At 38.5% G+C, this 24,931-nt stretch overlaps 1 protein-coding gene across 11 annotated transcripts in view; it reads left to right on the forward strand.

Moving 5' to 3' along the window:
* The window catches only part of SUGCT (succinyl-CoA:glutarate-CoA transferase), a 976,712-nt gene that overhangs the window by 54,731 nt on the left and 897,050 nt on the right, over positions 1-24,931 (forward strand). For all 11 annotated transcript variants that reach the window (XM_054563904.1, XM_054563899.1, XM_054563900.1 and 8 more), the window contains one exon: positions 4,087-4,207. In XM_054563904.1, the coding sequence (XP_054419879.1) occupies positions 4,087-4,207 (121 nt within the window). The remainder of the gene's footprint in view (positions 1-4,086; positions 4,208-24,931) is intronic.

The following is a 24,931-nucleotide window of genomic DNA, read 5'->3' on the forward strand; positions in this document are numbered from 1 at the left end:
TATTTGCCATTTTAATGATGATGTGTTGGAGTGGGCCTCACTGTGTTCCTCTTGAATGGGACCCTCTGTGCTTCCTGGACTTGTGTGACTTTTTCTCTCCTCCAATGAGGGAAGTTTTCCATCATTACTTTTTCCACCAGGTCCTCTATCCCTTCCTCATCCTCTTCTCCTCCTGTATCCCTATTAAAAGGATGTTATTACGTTTCAGGTTGTCCTGCATTTCCCTCAATACCTCTTCATACTTCTGGAGTCTTTTTTCATTTTCTTGCTCTTTTGGGAGCTTTTTCCTACCTTGTCTTTCAGCTCACTGATTCAGTCCTCAGCTTCATCTAGGCTGCTTTTGATTCTTTCTGCTGTGTTCTTCAATTCAAAAACTGTATTCTTCATTTCCTCTTGTCTCTTATTGATAGTTTCTATGTCCTTTTTCATGCTGATATAGTTAGCAGTAAGTTCCTCATAGTTTCCCTGTAGTGTTTGGTAATTCTCTTTGAGTTCACTGAGTTCATTGAACTTCCTTAGAACCATTGTTTTGAACTTAGTATCTGATAGTTTACTTGCCTCTGTTTCATTTAGTTCTCTTTCTGAGTATTCCTCCTTTCTCCTTGAGCGGGGTGTAGTTCTTTGTCTTTCCATTATTTGTGAGACTCTTCTTTTTCACTTCTGCTTCTTAAATTGATCTGTCTTGATTTCCTGACTTTGTGGTGTGAACTTCTATGGTTGGAGACCACTGTTTTTACTTTCTGGATCTGCCTCTGATGATGTCAGATGTTGACACTGTCTGACCTTAGGCAGTCTGTTCAAGACTTCCAGTAATTTACTGTTTGTGGCTGTCTCCTTCAGCTGTTAATCTATTCACTCTGCACTCAGCTGGCCACCTTAGCTCAGGGTGGGGCAGAGTCCCTCCTGGGGCGGGGTTATTGGGTCCTTTCATGCTGCTGCCATATTGAGGAGGAGTCTGCACTGGGATCCCTCTACCTACTCTCTGTTGTCTCCCCAAAGGCTCCATCCTCAGTCTCTCCTCAAGTGTCCCCAGACCTCTCTGCGCCTGCTTTATCCAGGGATCGACTGTCTGTGGCTGCCACTCTGCACTCAGCAGGCAGCTTAGACAGCACGGGGTGGGGTGGAATCCTGAGTGTGGGTGGGACTATTGGGTCCTTTGACTCTGGTACTGCTCAGGGGGTGGGGTCTCTGCCTTCCCAAGATGGCTGCTGCCGCATGGAGGATGAGTGAACACTGAGATCCTTCCGGCTATTCTCTCAGTTCTCTCCCCAAAGCCTCCTTCCCCAGTTTCTATTCAGGTGTCTCTAGCCTCTTATGCCCCCACCTTTGCCGAAGACCAGGGTAATTGGCTGCAAATAAAAATTTCGCATTAGCCCTTTAAACGGTTCTTTGCATCTCTAGCTGCCTGTCTCTGGCAGAGAGCAACCCAGCCGCTTTTTGCAGCTGTCTGTTTTCTGTATACTTTTTGGGCTCTGGTGCTGTGGGCTAGAGAACCCCACTTGTGGTTTAGACCCCGCTCTTCTCAAGGGTATCCAACTGGCTGTTTCAATATCCTTCTCCTGCTGCCCACGTGGGCGCCTCACCTACCTTCTTAGTTCTGTACCTCACTCCTTACCAGTTAGATTGCGCTAAAGCCAATTCTTCCGTCTCCAAAGTTATGAGGCTCCTCTCTCACTCTTGTTCAGTTGTTTGTTCCAGGTGATTTCTCCACAATTTAGTTGTAATTCCAGGTTGGTCCTGGGAGGAGGTCAGTGTGACTTCTACTCACTCCTCCGCTATCTGGATTCCCTCTAAAGTGATTATTGGTAGAGATATATTTAGTGCCTTTTTAGTGTTAGAATATTTCCTCTATTTTTTTTCTTTCTCATTTTCTTCTTAAGCCCTTTAACAATTGCTACAGTACTGGTTTGGTGCTAACAAACTCCTTTAGCTTTTTCTTGTCTGGTAATCTATTTCTCTTTTGATTTTTAATGATATCCTTGTTGGATTAAGTATCCTTGATTGTATGTCCTTGCTTTGCATCACTTTCAATTTTTCACGCCACTCCCTTCTGGTCTGTAATGTTTCTGTTGAGTAATCAAATGACAGTTTGATTGGTGTTCCCTTTTATGTAACTACATGCTTTTATCTTGTGGCTTTTAAGATTCCTTGTCTTTAAGCCTTGCTGTTTTAATTATGATGTGTCTTGTTGTAGGCCTTTTTGGGTCCAGCTTTGGGACTCTCTTGAGTTTCCTTAACTTGTGTGTCCTTTTCCTTCACCAGATTAGGGAAGTTTTCAGTCCTTATTTCTTCAAATAGGTTTTCAGTCCCTTGCTCACTCCCTTTTTCTGGTGTTCCCGTGATGCGGATGTTGTTACTCTTCATGTTGTCCCAAAGGTTTCATAAGCTCTACTAAGTTTTTAAAATTCCTTTTTCTTTTTGGTGCTCTGTTTGGATGTTTTGTTTTGTTTCTTTTACCTTGTCTTCCAAATCACTGATCCAATTCTCTGTTTCATCTGACCCAGTGTGTATTCTGTCAAATTTATTACTCATTTTAAATCTTGTTTTCTTTATTTTTGACTGGTCCTTTTTTTATGGTTTCTGTCTTTGTTCATGCTGTTGAGTATCTTAATAATCATTCCTCTGAACTCTCTATCTGATAAACTCCTTGACTACTTTTTATCTTGTTCTTCTTGTTTAGAATTCTCTTGTTTTTTCATTTGGGAGCTGTTTCTTTGTCTTCACATTTGGTTGCCCTTTTGTATTTTTTCTCTTTATTAGGTAGTTCTGCAAAGACTCAGATATAGACATATGTCAAACACTGTCTGTGATTAGCCCTGGGTAACTTGTTTGAGCTATCAGTGATCCATAGCATGTGATTCTTTCTGCTGTGCCTGTTTGCGTGCAGAAAATACTAGGCTGCACATCAAGGCCAGGTTTAATCAGCACTGGACCCAGGGGATGGTTAGCTAAAATCTCAGATCTTCCAGAGATCTTCCTCTGCCTGCAGTCTTTCTGCTAGGCTTGAAGAGTAAAAGTCTTCCAACTGTACTCCTTCAGCAGGGCTTAGGTACCACAGGGGAGGGCAGAGTAATTTTTTGTGGGTGGGGCTATTGCTTCCCCTCAGGCAGATTCCCCTTGGAGGGGAGTGCTCTACCTGAGAAAAATGGCTCTTGCAATATAGTGAATGACTAAGTACAGGGATCTTAGCTGCTGTTCCTTTGGTTCTCTACCCAGAGCCACCAGCCCCAGACTCCTCACACGTCTCTAGTGCACTCTGCCTTCCTTCTGCTGGAGCCCAAGGGAGAGTGGCTACAGATGGAATTTTGTATGTTGGTTCTGTAAGAGGCTCTGTGCACTTTCAGCTCTTTCTTTCTTATGGACAGAGTTCTAGCTGCTTTTCATAGCCATCAGATTTTTGGTGTCCTTCTCTGTTTCTGGTGCTGTTGGCTGGGAAGCCCAGCTGGAGGTTTAAACCACACACTTTTCAGGAGGAACCCATCCCCCGCAAATGGAATATCCTTCAGGACTATGGATGCCACCCATGGGAGCCCAAGCAGCCTTCTTGCACCGCCTCTGCGCTCCCTACCAGTTACATTGTGGTGCTGTGGCTTCTTTGGTCTGTCCATAGCTCTAAGGCTTCTCTTCAGCTAGTGTTCAGTTGGCTATTCATCATGAGCTTTCTATAATTTCGTTGTAATTCCAGTTTCGTCCTGGGAGGAGGTTATTGTAGCTTTCACTTAACTTCTCCGCCGTCTTGGGTCTCATCTCTAATTTTTCTATCTAAATTTCTGAAAATACTTTTGGACTATATAGTCTAGATATTTTTTACATTTAACACAAGCAAAATCCATTTAATACCATGGTATCTATTGAAAATTTTAATAGCCATTGATTTATTGGCAATAATACCTCTAGTAGTTGACCAGACCCTTTATGATGATCTAATTTTACTTTGTAATTCTACTTTTTCTGTGATTTTATGTACTAATACAAGATGAGGATCAATTTTGTTTACTGAAATTAGAATTTTATAATGTGGAGGATTTTTTTTTTATGTTTAGCAGTCCTTTAAGAAGTCTTATTGATATTGAACTCTTTCTTCAGCTTGCAGCTGTTTGTGATGTATTCGTGGAGAACTTTATCCCTGGCAAACTGTCTGCAATGGGCCTTGGATATGAAGATATAGACAAGATTGCTCCTCACATCATCTATTGTTCCATTACAGGTATTTCAGTACTAGACCTTTGTCACTGAGTAGATTTTCAAATATCTGTGTTTCCTTGTTTCTGTAAGAACCCTCTTACTAGTGCTGGTTTTCTTGAAGTGAATCTGTTCTTTTTCCCCTCCCAAGACATTTTAGGTTGCTGAAAATTAACCTTTAAAGAACATTAACCTGAATGAACACTTTTCATGCGTTACTCGGAGTTTATATTTATGTGAATTGTCTGTGTATAATTTTTGCTAATTTTTCTATTTGTTATTTATCATTTTCAAAGTACTATTAACTCATATATACAATAGAATTACAGTAGAAATGTTACCTGGCTTTAAGATAACACAAGAACTCAACATATTTCTTCAGTATCGTCAAAAGTGCTAAGCCAAGGAAATGAGTGCTATGAAGTCTTTCAGGTACTTCAGCCTTTGTGGTGAACTTCTTATGTGTGTGTATGTATGTATGTGTGTAAATATGTGTTCATTTAGGCCAAAGGGAAAACTAATCATGTTTATTAGTTTTACATATATTATTTTATTATTATTTTTATTGTTGTTCAATTAGAGTTGTCCCAATTTTTCTCTTGTTGCTCTCCCCCCACCCAACCCATACCCGACTCCAACAGTAAATCCCAACCCTGTTGTCCATGGCCATGGGTCCTTTATATGTGTTCCTTGACTTGACTCATCCCCTTCTTTCCTCTGTTATCTCCCTCCTCCTGTCCCTGTGGTCACTGTCAGTATGTTCATTATTTCCATGTTCCTGGTTCTATTTTGCTTGCTTGTTTGTTTTGTTTACTAGATTCTACTTATAGTTGAGATCATTTGGTATTTGTCTTTTGCCACTTTGCTTATTTCATTGAGCATAATGTTCTCCAATTCCATCCATGCTGTTGTGAAGGATAAGAGTTCCTTTTTTCTTTATGCTGCATAGAATTCCAGTGTGTAAATGTACCACGGTTTTTTGACCCATTCATTTACTGATGGGAACTTGGGCTGTGTCCAGCACTTGGCTACTGTGAATAATGATTTTATGAACATTGGGGTGCATATGTTCTTTTGAATTGGTGTTTCAGTATTGTTAGGGTATAATCCCACTGGGATCACTGGGTCAAAAGAAAATTCCATTTTTAGTTTCTACAGGAAATTCTACTGTTTTCCACAGTGGCTGCACCAGTCCACATTCCTACCGACAGTGTACTAGGATTCCTTTTCTCTACAACCTCACCAGCACTTCTTGTTTGTTGATTTGGTTATGATGGCTATTCTGACCAGTGTGAAGCGGTATCTCATTGTGGTTTTAATTTGCATATCTCTGATGGCTAAGGTTGTTGAGCATTTTTTCATATGTTTCTGGACCTTCTATATGTCCTCCTTGAACAAATGTCTGTTCAGTTCCTTTGGCCATTTTTTTTATTTGGGTTGTTTGTCTTCCTGGAGTAGAGTCGTGTGAGTTCTTTATATATTTTGGAGATCAAACCCTTGTCTGAGGTATCATTGGCAAATATGTTTTCCTATACAGTTGGTTCCCTTTTCATTTTGCTGATATTTATTTAGGCCCAGCAGAAGCTTTTTAATTTAATGTCCCATTTTTTTTTTTTTTTTTGTTTCTTTTATGTCACTTGCTCTAGGAAATACGTTGGTGAAAATATTGCTGCATGGGATATCTGAAATTTTTCTGCCTATGTTTTGCTCTAGGACTTTTATGATGTTGTGACTTATGGTTAAGTCTTTTATCCATTTTGAGTTTATTTTGGTATATGGTGTAAGTTTAAGTTTATTTCATTTTGTTGCATGTACTTGTCCAGCTCTCCCAACACCATTTGTTGAAGAGGCTAATTTTCCTCCATTTGATGCTCCTGCCCCCTTTGTCAAATACTAATTGATCATAGGGACATTGGTTTATTTCTGGGCTCTCTGTTGGTTCCATTGAGCTATGTGTCTGTTCTTATGCCAGGATTAGTCTGTTTTGATTACAGTAGCCTTGTAATATAGTTTGATATCAGTTATTGTGATCCCTTATATGTTGTTCTTTTTTTCTAAAAATTGCTGAGGCTATTTGGGGTCATTTATAGTTCCTTATAAATTTTTGAAATATTCATTCTGTATCTGTGAAATATGTGAGTGGTATTTTAAAAGGGATTGCATTTTATCTATAGATTGCTTTGGGTAATATGGTCATTTTAATGATGTTAATTCTCCAAATCCATGAACATGGTATATGCTTCCATTTACTTGTGTCTTCCTTAATTTCTTTCTTCAGTGTTGTGTAGTTTTCTGAGTACAGGTCTTTTACCTCCTTGGTTAGGTTTATCCCTAGGTACTTTATTTTTCTTGTTGCTACATAGTGAATGGGATTTTTCCTTAGTTTCTGTTTCTGATATTTCATTGTTGGTATGTAAAAATGCCTTTAGTTTCTGAATATTTACTTTGTATCTCACTGTTTTGCCAAATTCACTTATTAGGTCTAGTAATTTTTTGGTGGAACCTACAGGGTTTTCTGTGTATACTATCATGTCATCTGCAACAATGACAGTTTTACTTCCTCCATTCCAATTTGGATGCCTTTTATTTCTTTTTATTTTCTGATTGTTTTTGGCTAAAACTTCCAACACTAGGCTGAATAGAAGTGGTGACAGCGGACACCCTTGTCTTGTTCCTGATTTTAGGGAGAAAGCTTTTAGTTTTTGCCTGTTGAGTATGATGTTGGCAGTAAGTTTTTCATATATGGCCTTTATTATATTGAGGTATGCTCTCTCCTCTCCCACCTTGCTGAGTGTTTTTTATTATAAGTGGGTGCTGTACTTTATCAGATGCTTTTTCAGCATCTTTTGATATGATCGTGTGTTTTTTGTCTTTCATTTTGTTTATGTGATGTATTATGTTTATTGATTTGTGAATATTGTACCACTCTTGCATCCCTTGGATGAATCCCAGTTGATCATTGTGTATGATCTTTTTAATGTATTGCTGGATTAGGTTTGTCAGTATTTTTTTTGAGGACTTTATCATCTATGTTCATCAGTGACATTGGCCTGTAGTTTTCTTTCTTTTGTGTATGTTTACCTGGTTTTGGAATTAGGATAAAACTGGCCTAAAAAAAAAAAAGAGTTCGTTAGTATTCCTTCTTGAATTTTTTAGAATAATTTCAGATTGACAGGAGTTAGGTCTTCCCTACATGTTTGGTAAAATTCTCCTGTGAAGCCATCTGGTCCAGGGTTTCTGTATATTGAAAGTCTGATTATTGCTTCAATTTCACTAATGATTCTTGGATTTGGGCTTTCTGTTTCTTCTTGATGCAGTTTTGGCCGATTGTGTTTCTAGAAGTTTGTCCATTTTGCCCCAGTTGTCCAGTTTCTTGGCATATAGTTTTCTTAGTAATTTCTTACAATCCTTTGTGTTTCTGTGGTATCATTTCTAATATTATTTATTGGGTTCTTTCTCTTTTTGCCTTGTTGAATCTGTTTAAAGTCTTGTCGATTTTGTTTATCTTTTCAAGGAACCAGCTCCTTGATTTATTGATCCTTTGAATTGTTCTTTTAGCCTGTATGTTATTTATTTTGCCCTGATCTTGATTATTTCCTTCCTTCTACTCTCTCTGGGCATTCTTTATTGTTGTTCCTAAAGTTTTTTTAGATGAAAGTTTAGGTTGTTCATTTGAGATTTTTCTATCTTCTTTATGTTAGGCTTGTATTGCTATGAACTTCCCTCTCAGGACTGCCTTTGCTATCAATGTAGATTTTGGGTTTTTGTGTGTTCATTTTCATTTGTTTCCAGATAAGTCTTGATTTCTTTCCTTGATATCATTTTTTAATAACATGTTATTCAATCTCTATATGTCTTAATGTTTTTGAGTTTTTTTCCTTGATGTTAGTTTTTTTTATAAATCCATTGTGATCTGAGAAAATGCTTGATATGCTTTCAATTTTCTTGAATTTTTTGAGGGTTGTTTTGTGTCCTACCATGTGGTCTAATTTTGAAAATGTTCCATGTGCGTATGAAAAAAACGTATATTTTGCTTCTCTGTGGTAAAAAGTTATGGATGGAAATATCAATTAATTACATTTGTTCAGTGCCACAATATTTGTTAATTCTTTGTTTTGAAGATCTTTCCATTGTTGACAGTGGGGTGTTAAAATCCCCTAGTGTAAGTATATTGCTGTCTATATCTTTCTTGAAGTCCTCTAAGATTTTCCTTATATATTTGGATGCTCCTAGGTTGGGTGCACATATGTTTAAAAGGGTTATATATTCTTGATGAATTCTTCCCTTAAGTATTATGAAGTGTCTTTCTCTGTCTCTTTTTATGGCCTTTGATTTGAAATTGATTTTTCCTATTATAAGTATTGCTACTCCAGCTTTTTTTTTTTTTTCCATGTCGATTTGCTTGAAATTATTTTTTGTATCTGTTCACTTTCATTCTGTGTCTATCTTTTGTATTGGGATGGGTCTCTCCTAGACAGCATATTTGTGGTTCATGTTTTCTTATCCATTCAGCTACCCTGTCTTTTGATTGGAACATTTACTCCATTTACATGTAAGGTTATTATTGATCCTTTATTATTCATTGCCACATTTTCCATAACTTTTTTCTCTCTTTGTCTCTGTCTCTCACTTTCTTCTCCTTTTTGTAGCAGTCCTTTTAGCATATTTTACAATGCTAGTTTGGTGGAAATGTATTCTTTAGGTTTCTTTTGTGTGGTAAGCTCTTTATTTCACCATCCATTTTATTTTATTTATTTTTTTTGAAATTCTTTTTTAAAATTTTTTCAAATTTATAAATCATGTTTATTCTATTACAGTTGTCTCAATTTTTACCCCTTTACCCCGCTTCACCTATTCCACCACCAACCCCCGCTCTCACAGTCAATTCCCACTCTTGTCCATGTCCACGGGTCATTCATACATGTTCTTTGTCTAGTGCCTTCCCCTTCTTTCCACCATTGTCCTCTTTCTCACTCCCCTCTGGTCACTTTCAGTCTGCTCCATGTTTCTGTGACTGTGGTTTATGTTGTTTGTTAGTTTGTTTTGTTGAATGGAGACCACTTAAACAGGTGAGGTCATATGGTGTTTGTCTTTCATCAACTGGCTTATTTCACTTAGCTTAATATTCTCCAGTTCCATCCATGTTGTTGCAGAAGATAGGAGTTCCATCTCTCTCTCTCTCTCTTTCTCTCTCTCTCTTTTAAATGCAGATTGATTTTATATATTTTTTAAGTGTCAAAGTTAATTATAAAATATTAAAAAAATTTAAAACCCTTATAAAGTCTCAGCAATTAAACCAATATGACACGAGCACAGAAATAATCAAGAAATAGTGAACATTCTAGAGACAAACGTGTATAACTAACAATATAATATATGATTAAGTTGATATTTCAAATCAGTGAGGAAAATAAGGCTTATTCAACAAATAAGGTGCATGGGCTACTATTACTTGAAATAAAACAAATATAGAGCCCTATTTCACACATTATACGAGAAATATTCAGATGAGTTCAAAATCAATATGTAGAATCTAAGGAGTTTTAGGAGAAAATAGAACTACTATTTTTTATGACCTAAAGTAAAATATTCAAACCCAGAAGCTATAAAGTACATATTGACAATATGACTATATTAAACATTTAACTATATAGTAATATACGTATAAAAAAGTAAAAGGACAAGTAATAGAATAGGAAAGTATTTGCAACACATCTATAAAAGGGTTAATAGGTTTTTTTTTTGTTTTTTGTTTTTTTTAGGGAAAAACATTCTATAAACTTTAACCAAAAAATGGATAATACATGCCAAAGTCATTTAAAGCTTTTTTTAAAAATAATAGAAATAGGCAAGATATATTCTAAAGCAGGTTTAGTTTCAAAAAATAGTAAAGGGACAATGAAAATAACATCATTGTCACAGTCAGATTAATGAGTATAAAAATATTGGTAATATCAAGTATTGGCAATTGTGAAAGGAACTGGGTATTCATAGACTCTTTTTCTTCCTCTTAAAGCAGTCCCTTTAGCATATCTTGCAATGCTGGTTTGGTGGAGGTGTGTTCTTTTAGCCTTCTTTTGTCTGGGAAACTCCTTATTTCACCTTCCATTTTAATTGAGAGCCTTGCTGGGTAGAGCAGACTTGGTTGCAGGCTTTGCTTTTCAATACTTGGAATATTTCTTGCCACTCCCTTCTGGCTTGCAGTGTTTCTGTTGAGAAGTCAGCTGTTAGCCCTATTGGAGCTCCCTTATATGTTCCTACCTGTTTCTCCCTTGCTTGGTTTAGATTCTCTGTTTGTCTTTGATATTTGCTATTTTAATGATGTGTTGGAGTGGGCCTCATTGTGTTCCTCTTGAATGGGACTCTCTGTGCTTCCTGGATTTCTGTGACTTCTCTTCTCCAATGAGGGGAGTTTTCCATCATTACTTTTTCATACATGTTCTCTATCCCTTCCTCATGGTCTTCTCCTTCTGGTATCTCTATTATACGGATATTTTTATGTTTCAGGTTATTCTGCATTTCCCTCAATGCCTCTTCATGCTTTTTGAATCTTTTTCATTTTCTTGTTCTTCCTGGGATCTTTTTTCTACTTTGTCCTCCAGCTTGCTGATTTGGTCCTCAGCTTCATCTAGGCTGCTTTTGATTCCTTCTACTGTGTTCTTCAATTCAGAAATTGTATTCTTCATTTCCTCTTGCCTCTTATTGATAGTTTCTATGTTCTTTTTCATGCTGATATAGATTGGTGTAAGTTCCTCATAGTTTCCCTGTAGTTTTTTTAATTCTCTCTGAGCTCACTGAGTTCACTGAGTTTCCTTAGAACCATTGTTTTGAACTTTATATATGATAGTTTACTTGCCTCTATTTCATTTAGTTCTCTTTCGGGGTATTCCTCCTTTCTCTTTGGGTGGGAGGTGTTTCTTTGTATTCCTATTATTTGTGAGACTCTTCTCTTTTGCCTCTGCTTCTTTAGTTGATCTGTCTTGATTTTGTGACTTCGTGGTGTGAACTTCTATGGTTGCAGACCACTGTTTTTACTTTCTGGATCTGCCTCTGATGATGTCAGATGTCATTCCTGTCTGACCTTAGGTGGGCTTCCAGTAATCTACTGTTTGTGGCTCTCTCCTTCAGCTGTTAATCTAGTCACTCCACACCATCCATTTTAAATTAGAGCCTTGCTGGACGGAGTACTCTTGGTTGTAGGGCCTTGCTTTTCATTACCTGGAATATTTTGTGTCAGTCTGTCCTGGCTCGTAGTATTTCTGTTGCAAAATCATATGATAGCCTTATTGGAGGTCCCTTGTATGTTATTTGCTGCTTCTCCCTTGCTGCCGTAATAATTCTCTTTGTCTTTGAATTTTGCCATTTTAATTATAGTGTTCCTTGGAGTAGGCCTCTTTGGGTTCCTCTTGATTGGGACCTTCTGTGCTTCCTGAATTTTCAAGATTTTTCCTCTTCCCAAGTTAGGGAAGTTTTCTGTCATTTTTTCAAACAGGTTTTATACTCCTTGCTCCTTTTCTTCCCCTTCTGATTTTTTATGATGCAAATGTTATGTTTCATGTTGTCCTGAAGTTTCCTTAAACTATCCTTGTTCTTTCTGAGTCCTTTTTCATTTTGTTGCTCTGACTGGGTGTTTCTTCCTACTTTGTCTTCCAGCTCGCTGATGTAGTTGTGTGCTTCATATGGCCTTCCTTTAATTTCTTCTAGTGTATTTTTCATTTCCAATATTGTTTCTTCATTTCTTCCTGGTCTTGTTCATACTTTCTGTGTCCTTTTTCCTGCTGCTGTTGTTCCCAGTGAGTGCCTTGTAGCTGTCAGCGAGTTCCTTGAGTATCCATATAACAATTTTTTTGAATACTTTGTCTGATAGATTGCTTGCCTCATTTTCATTTAGCTCATTTTCTGGGGATTCCTCCATTCCTTTCAATTGGGGGTTCTTTCTTTGTCTCCCCATTTTAGGTGACTCTTTTTGTTTGATTCTGCATCTCGCAGTGCTCTGCTTTGCCTGTTTATCCTCGAGGGGTGGACTTCTATGATAGGAGTTCTGTGGGACTCAGTGCTGCAGTCTGTTTGAGCTCCTGGTGGATGCTCTGAGGTTTCTATTTATTTGTTTTATTTGGGCTCTCATGTTGTACTTGAGCTTTGGTTTTTGGTGACTCATTCATTGGTTGGTTCTCCCCTCTAGCTGGCTGTCTGGGAGTCACAACTCCTGCCATATCTTGTATGCTGTTGCACGGGTGCTGGTTAGGAAAGCAGTATTACCAGAAAAGCAAACCCATGCCAGCATAAATACCCCCTAGTCATATCAGCAATATCAACAGCAATTTAACAAAATTAATAAAGGTGGAGAGATATTAACATATTATAAGAAAGGAAAAAGGGAATACGAGATGACTAAAGGAGAGAAAAATGATTTTGAGTGGTAAGAGTGAGGAGAAATAATAAGAGTAGAGAATAGAAACAAGATGAGGAAAGGGAGAGAGTAAAACTAAAATGTAAGTAAATAGGGGAGGGTGATGGCAAAATCGAGTGAAGAAAGGGATGAGTATACTATGAATTTTGAAATAATATTAAAATGGTAGCGAACCAAAGGAAAAAAAATTGAGGAAAAATCATAGCAGGGTCAATAACAACAGTAGCTGAGCAAAGATAATAAAGGTAGAAATGAAATAAGACTATTATAGAAAAGTGCAAAGAGAATATGAGATACCTACAATAAAGAAACATGATTTTGAGAGGATGGGGGAAGAAAACTAATAAGAGTAAGGAATGGAATGCAGGCTAAGAAAGGGAAAAAATAAAATAAAATCCCTAATTCAAATGAGCCAAGATGTGGGAAAGCAAATGGAATAAGGTGGGGAGAATAACCTGGGAGATTTGAAGTACAAAAAATAATGAACAAATAGGAATACTGCTGAAGAAAAACAACAATAATCACAATATCCATGCCTAACAAGCCATAGTTTATAAAGGTGGAAAGGAAATAATATTATAAGAGGGGGAAAAAGAATGTGAGCTGATTAAAGGAAAGAAGAGTACATTTGAGAGAAGAGAGGAAGGAGATACAGTAAGAGTGAGGAATAGGAACAAGGCATAGCATGTGAGAAAATAAAATTTACAAGAATAAGAAAGGGCAGGAAGAAGGCAAAATGGAGTAGTGTCAAGGGAAGGGTGAAATGTAAGATTTGTAATAAAATAAAATAATATAAAATTTGAATACAAAGAATAAAAAAATAAAATACAATGAATAGTGAATTAGTTGAAATACAATTGAGGCAAAAGAAGAAGTATTAAAAGGGTAGGTGAAAGAAAGAAAAGAACAGAAAAAAAAACACAAATTCTGAAGAAGAGCGAGGTGAAATTTGTCAGCCTTCTGGTGTTTGCCTTCTGACATCTCTTTCTGGATCCGTCTCTGGTTTTTTATTAGCTCAAGGTCCCAGGGTGGGTCATCCAACTTTTGGCCACACAGTCTGTATCCTCTTCACCAGCCTCTAGAATGAGCTTCTCTTGCAATCAGGAGAGTGGGGCCCTTGGGCCTCCTCTGGTAGGCACTGTTCGGTCATCTGGGAAAAATTGTGGTTGTGTTCCCCCTTCCCCTACACCACTGTCTTGATCTGTTGTAGCTTATTTCCAATAATGTAGTTTCTGATTAATTAGCTATCCGTTTTATAGGGGGAGGGCAGTCTGTATAAGAGGGTCACCTCCTGCTTGGTGTTGACGGCAGCTCTGTGTACATGCAGTGGCCTGGCAGTGCCTTGAATCCCCCTTGCTGCAGTGCTTTCTCCCTGCTTTGCTGACCTCAGTGAAGTGGAGCCCTAGGAACTAGTGTATTTTGTCTCGCTGAGAGTTCAAAATAGGCCCTTTAGGCATTCCTCCTGCTATCTTTCTCTTGCAGATAAACCTGCCCAGCCTGATTTGATCATCCCAGCTCCTGCAGGAGATGGGGGCTGGGTGCAATCTTCCCTTCCTGGGGTTCTGCCAGGGAAGGGGGCTCTGTGTGGCTTTAAATAATTTCAAGTGCAAAGGTGCCAGCCACTGCTCTCGCAGTACACAGAGGCCCGCACTCTCCACTCTGCGCAGTTGCACCAGGGTGGTGGTGCCCAGAAATCCCCTCGTTTTGTACCTTTCTGATCAATCTGCCCAACTGCACTGAGTGGGAGCAAACCACTCCCTCAGTCCTTTCCTCTTGCTGGCAGGGCAGCTGCACATGGGGTCCCTGTCCATAGTGCATCAGCTCACCTTTTAAAAAGTCTCTCTGGGCACTCCCACAGCACAGAGTCACTGTCCAGCTTTCTGTACATACTGCCTCTCCAAAAAGTCAAGAGACTCTCACAGTCATGGCTGGCTGCAACCGTCCTCCTCCACCAGACCTAGGTGCAGGTAGAATCCCTCTCTCTCTCTGGCACTCTCCCTGTTGGTGTTTCCTGCCACAGCTGTGGGTATGCGTCTCTCTGTATATGTGTGTGTGTGTGTGTGTGTAGCCTGGATCCCCCTGACTTATATATCCAAGTTGCTCCTGGCCCAGATCTGGAGATTCCCTGCCCTGGGAGGGGAGGGAGCCCTGATGCTGAGATCTCTGTCCAGGCTTTCTCAGATGCAGGTGCTGCTGGCAACTTGCCAGGGGAATTTACCCATCCACCTATATAGTCTCCTTAACACCCACTGTGAAGCGTCTTCTCTACTCCTTGGCTTCCAAAATTCTTATCAGCTAAGATTCCATTGAATGTTCAGTTTATCTTTCAGAAGATCAGCCAAGTGTCCGAGATGGGTGCAAGAGCAAGTAGATTCAGCTTCTACCTATTTGGCTGTCATCTTCCAAATCCCTTAGTTTTACATATTTTATAAGCAATTAACTATTACTTAAGCATTCAATATAGTAAAGTGGCTTTGAAAATTGAAAGTCATATAATTAGTTTTTGTTAGAAAAATTCATAATATTTTTCAGTCTTTTTCATTCATTCACCAAAAACTTATGGCAGGCCAATGATCTGCCAGGTATTATTCTTTTAAAAATGTTTTGAAAATTACAGTTGATATTCAGTATTATTTTATGTTTGTTTTAGGTGTAAAGCATAATAGGCATTTATAAAATTTATGAAGTGATTACCCTGATAAGCCTAGGACCCACCTGGCACCATATAATTATTACTATGTTGTTTACTGTATATATTTCTTATGTTGTATTTTATATCCCCATGATGCTTGTGTAACTGCCATCTGTACTTCTTAATCCCTTCACCTTTTTCACCCAGCCCCCTCAATCCTCCTTCCATCTGGCAACTATGTTTGTTCTTTGTAGCTATGAGTCTATTTCTGTTTTGTTTTATTCATTTGTTTTGTTTATTAGATTCAATATATAAGTAAAATCACATGGTATTTGTCTCTCTGTCTGACTTATTTTGCTTAGCATATGTAGGGTAAGTAGAAGCTGTAATGTGGTGCAATGAGTTGGGGGAGCGCCACAGCGGGTTGCCGCTCACCCTGGTGCAGGGCAACAACTGCTGTAGGGGGCGGGATGAGGGTTGGGGAGAGGTGGAGCACATCGCGGGGAGCCTGGAGCTTTGGGATCTGAGGGTTACCGTCCGGGGCCAGCTGAGATGGGAGCGGGGACTCTTGAATCTCTCAGAGCTTGTCCTGGGGGTGTCACGGATGTGGGGAATAAACATAAGTCCTCTCAAACACTTCTCTGTTTGCTAGTAGAGGGGACATGGCACATCCCCCTAGTGGGGAAGGCCCAGAGTCCCTTTGTTTAAAGACTTATTAAAAAGGTTATCAGTAGGGCTAGGTAACAGGAATGCACAGGTTATCTCATTACATCAATATGTTAATTTTCACAGAGAATGGATGATGTTTTGAAGAAAACAAATGGCAGGAACACACCGATTTACTTTTACTTGGGTCCGAGAGGAGACTAAAGAGGAGACTAGCGAGGAGACTAGCAAGCAAGAGAAATGACTAAATGTGAGAGTGCAGTAAAGATAAAAGTGCCTAAGGGTATAGGGTTAGAGTCTGTGAATAATGTAAATTTCCTTCCCAGCATGAGCTGGCTACAGCTTCTGAGGAAGAACAAAGCACACTTTAAAGAATTCACTTTTAGGCCTTATTTCCCTGGGAACCGCCAGATCTGGTTTAGGACTGTCTCCAGTATTGTTTCAAGACTAAGCTGGGGTGGGGGGCTGGGAGGGATGCCAAGACACAGGGAGACTTCTTTCAGATAGAATGAGGACTCTGGCCATGTCCAAGCCGAGCCGAGGGTTGCGGACCTTTTTGCCCTTTCTCTGTGTCCCCCAATTTCTTGTGTGCTGCCTATACTGGCCAATATCTGTCTTAGGTTGTTATCTCTGCATGAGATAACTTCCCCATCATGGATCACCAACCATCACAGAGCAAAGCAGAGAGGCAGGTTATTGGGGGACAGGTTATGTCTCCTCAGGGGCCTGTTTCTCCAAGGCCTCCCTGATTATTTCCAGCCTTGGGGCCCTCTAGCTTGTTGGTGGGGTTACAGTTCCTGAAACCAGACAGGGCATTTCTCAACAGAAAGCAGTCTGGCTTCCTTATCCAAATTTAGGGGGAGCAGCTTATCACAACCTTGAAGGAGTCTTATAAAGCAGTGTTCTCATAGCCTTGAGCCTTAGCCTTGAATAGTCTTGCATGCGCACCTCAGGCTAGGTTACCTCACTTTTTGGCCTGAATCCAGCTTGCTTTGTGCTAGTACTTAAGGAGGTAGGGACTTCTCACAGTGGGGTGGGGGGAGAGAGAGAGAGTGAGAGAGAGAGAGAGAGAGAGAGAGAGAGGGAAAGAGAGGGAATGGGGAAGTTGTGGTGCTGACATAGACATGGGCTTGTGGCCTGTGTAACTCCCGAGGATGGGGTCCACTGACATAGACATGGGCTTGTGGCCTTTGTGACTCCTGAGGGAGTCAGGCCCTGACATAGACATGGGCTTGTGGCCTGTGTAACTCCCGAGGATGGGGTCCACTGACATAGACATGGGCTTGTGGCCTTTGTGACTCCTGAGGGAGTCAGGCCCTGACATAGACATGGGCTTGTGGCCTGTGTGACTCTCCCCAATAAAGGCATATCAAGCATCCCCAAAGCTCCATGCATCTTCTTCCTCCTACCTGAGTCTTGAGTGGACATGCCCAACCTAGGGAGGTTGCAACATAACATCATACCCTCTATTCATGTTGTTAAACATGGTAAGATTTCATTTCTTTTTATGGCTGTATAATGTTCCATTATATATGCGTGTGTGTGTGTGTGTGTGTGTGTGTGTGTGTACATATATAATTTTATATATAACATCTTTATCTTTTATATATATTTATCTCACATCTTTATCTAATTGCCTCTTGATGGGCACTTAGGTTGTTTCAATATTTCAAATAATGCTGCAATGAACATAGAGGTGCTTATATCTTTTTGAATCAGTGTTTTGAATTCCTTCAAATAAATACCCAGAAATGTAATTGTTGGGGCATTTGATGTAAGTATTGTTACTCCAACTTTTTTTATTTCCATTTGCATGAAACATCTTTTCCCATTCCTTTATTTTTAGTCAATGTCTGTCTTTCAATCAGAAGTGTGTCTTTGTAGACAGCATATGTATGAGCCTTGTTCTCTTATATATTCAGCTACCCTATGTCTTTTGATTAGAGCATTTAATCCATTTATGTTTAAGTGATTATTGATCACTTAAATCAGTAGATTTAAGTGAGTTATTATTTATTCATATTTATGTCCTTTCTCTCCCTTTTATTCTACAATAAGTCTCTTTAACATTTCTTTTAATACTGGTTTGATGGTTATAAGCTACTTTAGCTTTTTCTAGTCTGGAAGCTCTTTATCTCTCATTCAATTTTGAATGACAGCTTTCCTTGGTAGAGAACATCTTGATTATAGGTCATTGCTTTTCATCACTTTGAATATTTTGTGCCAGTCCCTTCTGGCCTGTATGTTTCTGTTGAGAATTCAGATGACAGTCTTATGGGAGCTCCCTTGTAGTTAACTAACTGTATTTATCTTACTGCTTTTAAGATTTTCTCTTTGTCCTTAAACTTTAGCATTTCAATTATGATGTGTCTTGGTGTGGGCCTCTTTGGGTCCATCTAGTTGGGACTTCCTGATCTTTTTCGGCTTATGTCTATTTCCCTGACCAGGGCAGGGAAATTTTCAGTCCTTCTTCAAATTTGTTCTCAACTCTTTATACTCTCTCTTTTCTCCCTCCAGCATCCCTACAATGTAAATGTTGTTAAGCTCTATGTTGTCTCATATAAATAAATAGTTCCTTAAACTATCCTCATTTATTTATTTATTTATTTATTTATTTATTCCCTTACCATTTAAAATTCTCATTTTAAAAATTCTTTTTTTTTTTTGCTGTTCTGACTGGGTGCTTTCTGTTATCTTTCATTCCAAGTTGCTGATTTGATTCTCTGTTTCATTGAATCTACTGTTAATTCTTCTAGTGTATTCTTTATTTCAGTTAATGTACTGTTCATTTCTGATTGGTTCTTTTTATGGTTCTTTGTCCTTTTTAAGCTTGTTATCTCTTTTGTTGAAGTTCTCACTAAATACCTAGAGTATGTGTCCTTTAAGAAGATGCTTGGGTTTGCAGCAGTCCTCCATGTCACCTGGGTGGACTGAATCTCTCCTGATTTTCACAGCCAGATGTTATGCGGGCTCCTCTTCCTGACACTGGTGCTCCAGGCTGGGGATCCCAGTGTGGGCCTAGGAGCCTTTGCCCCTCAGGGGGAGCCTCTGCAACTGTGCTATATTTCCAGATTTTCAACTGCTACTTGTGGGAGGGAGCCCAGCCCATTTCATATTTGTGCCCCTTCTACCAGCCTTGATGTGGTTCCTTTATATCCTTAGTTATAGGACTTCTGTCCAGTGAGTATTTTTCCAGGTTGATTGTTCAAATTTGGTTGTAGTTTTGATGTGATCATGGGAGAAGGTGGGGACAGCATTCACCCTTTCTGCCATATTGATTGCAACTCCCTGACAAGCATTATTCTAAAAGGTTTTGGGATATAGCAGTGAATAAGTCATATCTGTGCCCTCAGGGAGATTTAAGTTCTCCATTAGTAAGATAGATAGTCAACATGTATGTTCTTTTGTGTTTTTCAAAATTGAGTTTGATAGTGATAAGGACTAATGAGTGAAATAAAGCAGGGCAAGGGGGATGGGGTGAAGGGGAGCTATTTTATACTAGGAGGTGAGAAAAGTCTTCATTGATAAGGCAACATTTGAGCAGAGACCTGAATAAAGTAAAGGAGTAAATCATACAGATGCTAGCAAAGAGGGTTTTAGGCAGGGTGAACAGCAAGTGCAAAGGACCCGAAGCAAGAATGTTCTGGGCATGTTTGAGGACAAGGAAGTATGGCTGAAGCAGAGTGAGTGAGGGGGAATGTTAATAGGAAGAAAGTCGGGGAGATGTTGGTTGCAAGATCTTAAAGAGCCTTTTATGGAATTTCTTTTACTTTGAGTAAAACTATAAACTATTGGAGGGTTTTGAGCTGAAGACTGATGTAACCTGATATGTTTTTAAAAGGGTTACTCTAGCTACTGTGTTGAAAATAGACTATAGAAAACAAGGATAGAAATGGAAGAACAATTATTAAGGTATTGCAGTATTCCAGTTTACTGATGATGGTGGCTTAAATTAGGGTAGTATTGATAGAAGTAGTTGAAGAATGATAGGATCCTGAATATATTTTTAAAGATAAAGGGGATGGGATTTTCAGATAGATTTGATATAAGTGTCAGAGAAAGAGTAGAGTTAAAGATGACTCTAAGATTTTGGCCTGAGCTATTAGAACAATGGAATTGCTATTTACTGAGTTGAGGAAGACTAAGATAAGTTTTGGTTGGGAAAATGTCAAAAGTTTGGTTTTTTTGAAATTTGGAAGTCACTTAAGTGTGACTCATTTTGAGGTGGCGTTAGATATTAAGATGGAGATATAGAGTAAGGGACTGGGTATTAGTCAAGAGTTGAGGGAAAATGAAAAATTTGATAACTATGATCAACGAAATGGTTTTTGAAGTCTGGCTGTGATCATTTAGAGAGGGAGTATAGACAGAGAAAAGAGAGTTCAAGGGGCCAAGCCTGGTGCACTCCATTGACTATGGTGCACGCCAATGTTTGGGCACTGACGAGAACACAGTGAAGAAGGTTGGGAACGAATTGTCAGCGAGATGGGGGAGAACCTCCTGGAAAGCAAGGGAAGGAAGTGTCTATATTCATAAACAGTTTAAGCTTTTAAGTGTTGGCAATTTAAGCAGAAAGATTAAAGTATAAAGCACATATTGACCTGAATTACTTTCATTGCCTAAATTCACCATGCTTTCTCATCAGGGCATTTGCACATCATATTCCCAAGCTTGGGACGCTTATTTCTCCACCAAACTTGGTCACCCTCCCTTTGTCCTTTAGCTGTCACTTTAAATGTCCTTTAAGATGCACCAAATAGGAAAGGAGGAAGTAAAGCTATCATTGTTTGCAGATGACATGATAGTGTACATAGAAAACCCTGTAGATTCTACTAAAAAATTCCTCAACCTAATAGGTGAATTTGGCAAAACAGCAGGATACAAAGTCAATATTTAGAAATCGAAGGCATTTTTGTACACCAGCAATGAAACAGAAGAAGAAATCAGAAAAAAAATACCATTCAATATAGCAACAAGAAAAATAAAGTACCTAGGAATAAATTTAACCAAGGAGGTAAAAGACCTGTATGCAGAAACATATACAACATTGAAGAAAGAAATTAAGACACAAATAAATGGAAGCATATACCATGCTCATGGATTGGAAGAATTAATATCATCAAAATGTCCATACTACCCAAAGCAATTTATAGATTCAACTCAATCCCTATTAAAATACCAATGACATATTTCACAGAAATAGAACAAACATTTCAAAAATTTATATGGAACCATAAATGACCCCAGATAGCCGCTGCAATTTTGAGAAAGAAAAATAAAGTAGGAGGGATCACAGTACCGGACATCAAACTGTACTACAAAGCTGCTATACTCAAAACAATCTAGTACTGGCACAAGAACAGACCTATAGACCAGTGGAACAGAATAGAAAGCCCAGAAATAAGCCCAGGTCTATATGGGCAACTAATACTTGACAAAGGGGACACAGGCATAAAATGGAGCAATAATAGCCTATTCAACAAATGGTGTTGGGAGAGCTGGACGGCTACATGCAAAAAATTGAAATTGGATCATCAGCTGACACCATACACAAAAATAAACTCAAGATGGATCAAAGACTTAAATATAAAATGGCAACACCATAAAAGTCGTAGAGGAGAACATTGGCAGGAAACTCTCAGATATCCCACACAGCATTTTTTTCACCGATATGTCTCCTAAAGCAAGGGACATAAAGGAAAGAATAAACAAGTGGGACCTCATCAAAATAAGAAGCTTCTGCACGGCTAAAGAAAACATCAGCAAAATGAAAAGGGAGCCAATTCTACGGGAAAATATATTTGCTAATGATACATCAGATAGAGGTTTGATCTCCAAAATATATAAAGAACTTACTTGACTTCACTCTAAGAAGACAAACGATCCAATCAAAATATGGGCAAAGGACCTGGGCAGACGCTTTTCCAAAGAAGAGATACAGAGGGCCCAGGGACATTTGAAAGGATGCTCAGCATCACTAGCCATTGGAGAAATGCAGATCAAAACCACAGAGGTACCACCTCACACCGGTCAGAATGGCCATCATAAACAGATCAACAAACGACAGGTGCTGGTGAGGCTATGGAGAAAAGGGAACCCTAGTCCACTGCTGGTAGGAATGCAGACTGGTGCAGCCATTGTGAAAGGCAGTGTGGAATTTCCTCAGAAAGCTGAAAATGGAACTGCCTTTTGATCCAGTGATTCCCCTGCTGGGACTATACCCTAAGAATCCCAAAACGCCAATTCAAAAGAACCTATGCACCCCAATGTTCATAGCAGCACAATTTACAAGAGCCAAGTGTTGGAAGCAACCTAAATGTTCCTCAGTAGATGATTGGATCAAAAAGTAATGGTACACATACACAATGGAATACTACGCAGCAGAAAGAAAAATAGAACTTCACTTCGTGGCAGCGTGGATGGAACTTGAGAGCATTATGCTAAGCGAAATAAGCCAGCGGGCGAAAGACTGATACCATATGATCTCACCTATAAGCGGAACTTAACCAACAATACAAAGATGCAACGAAAATAAGGATGGAGGGAGGGGGCAATGGAAAGTGGTGGGTGGAAGGCAGAGATAAATGTAGTTGAAAAAATAAATTAATTAAAAAAAATAAATGTCCTTTAGGATGCAGATTACTTCAGTGTAGACAGTCTTGATCCTTGAAGATTGTGTTGGCTGTTTTCTATCACATTTTATATTTACCTCTTTTATTTTCCTGTCTCCTTCACTATCCTGTAGGCTCTTATTTTATTCTCAGCTCCATGCACAGTGTAGTGCTCATGGCATGGACTCCACAAGAGTTTACTGAATCAATAAATAAGTAATTAGAACTTGACTAAAGAGTTTTTAATAGCTGCCATTTTTCTACATTCCACTTTTTGGAGATAATGTAAGTGGTAAATATTATGCTGATATTTTCCAAATAAACTGTGAGAGGATAGTGTGGGATTAATGTATAGTTGGCCTAACCTCTTATCTCTTCTTTAGTTCATCCTTAGCACTCTATAGTGATCATTACTTTAAGGTACGAAAAGAGCCAGAACTATGAAGTAAATATACAATTATAGAAATTATGTTTTAGGATTTTTCCCAAGGCAGGAAGGGATTGACTACATTTAAAAAGGTTTTAAAAGAGAATTAAGCAAAAACTTGACTCCTTATATTTCAATAAATTTATCTTAAAGTAGATATGTATTTGAAAATCTTGTTATACTATAAAAACCACAAAAACATGTTATGTTCGAAATATTTATTACTCAAAATCATAATCAAAATACTCCTGTTTCTGTACATTAGGTTGAGATATTTTAATACTTTGACTATGACATATTACTTTGGTCTAAAGGGATGTCCAACCTTTTGGCTTCTCAGGGCCACACTGGAAGAAGAGTTGTCTTGGGCCACACATTAAATACACAAACACTAGTGAAACCTGATGAGCAAAAAAAAAGATTTTAAGTATATTAACGATTTTATGTTGGGCCTTGTTCATAGCCATCCTGGACTGCTTGCAGTCTGTGGGCCGTGGTTTGGACACCCCTTGGTGCTTTTCTCCGTGTAGTGGTATTTTCCTATAAAGTAAATTATAAATGCAAAGTTTCACTGGTTGTTATTATTTTAGATAGGATGAAGAGTCCAGTGATCAATAACTTCTCTACTGAATCAACATGAGAGACAGGTTATGTACATAGCAGATGACTCCTCTATTGGATCTGACTCTTTTTCAGATGTACTATGAGTCAGGAATTTTTACTTAAAATATTGCAGTTCAGTGGAAATGTTGAGGTCTAAGATAGAAAAATAGGTAAAATATTATCTTCTGAATTGCCCTCCTATTATAAAAACACTGCACATATATAACAAATGCAGTCTTTTATGACAGTAAGTATTTATTTCTTATTCTCATGCATGTGGGCTGTCTGGGATTCAGATGATTTAGACTGATTTGTTTTGGCTCCAAATAGCAGGTTTGGGCCTGGTTTGTTCTGCATGTCTTTTATATTCCTTAGACCAGTGGCTACCAAATGTACACTCCTTTAGTGACAGGCAAGAGCACAAGAAAAAAAGCCCAATCTCACAAGCAAGAAAGCCTCTCCTCATATCACATCTGCTAATGTTCCTTTGGTCAGGGAAAGTCACATGACCAAGCCCAATACTAATGGATAATGAAACACTCATATATTTTACTCTAGTAGCAGGAACTACAAAGTCACATGGCTAAGGACATGGATTCTGAGAAGGGTGAAGATTGAGAATGATAATGCATTTTTTCACAGCCTGTAGCCAAATAAATAGGTAATCCATTTGGGAAGGCTCACACTTCCCAAAGTTCCACATTTATAACTAGCTATGGTTAAAGTCAAAAGTTCTTCGGGCCATAGCTTATGACTGGAGAATCTCTAAGTTTTCTTTCAGTTCTTCAGATACTGTATTAAAATTTTAATGCAACAAAGGGCCTGAAAGAGAGATTATATAATTCAGAAGTTTTCAGCTAAGGGGAGAATGAGGTATATGCTTTTGAGTAATAGGGATGGGGTAGAATAAAGAGGTGATGGGGAGAGGTATGAGCAGTCTGAAAAAATATCTCATAATTCTATGATTCTCTATGTCCACACCTCCTAAAAATCATTAGAAAGACACCTGTACAGTACCATCTCCTTTACTTCCTGATAAAGAAACAGATCCAGAATAGCTAAAGTACCTAAAGTCACACAGTTATTATTTAATGTCAGACTGGTTTAAAACTCAGGCTTCTTCTTGTTTTTTCTTTTCTTTTCTTTAGCAGAGAATTGACTCTATTAATAAAATGTTTCCAGCTTTTTTTTAGGTATATTGACAATCAAAAATTATATAAGATATGCAACCTCATGATATGTGTAGTTGTGAAATTTTATACTGCAGTATTTTACTACAACAAAGACAATCAGCATATCCATTACCTTGTACAGTTATCAGTTTCTTTCTTGTCTTTGTTTTGTGTTGAGAATATCCATGATCTACTCTCTTAAACTTTAAGTACATAATACAATATTGT

Source organism: Pteronotus mesoamericanus, unplaced genomic scaffold (genome assembly GCF_021234165.1).
Source record: "Pteronotus mesoamericanus isolate MK-2021 breed Mesoamerican mustached bat unplaced genomic scaffold, CSHL_Meso_final scaffold_85, whole genome shotgun sequence".
NCBI classification, from domain to species: domain Eukaryota; kingdom Metazoa; phylum Chordata; class Mammalia; order Chiroptera; family Mormoopidae; genus Pteronotus; species Pteronotus mesoamericanus.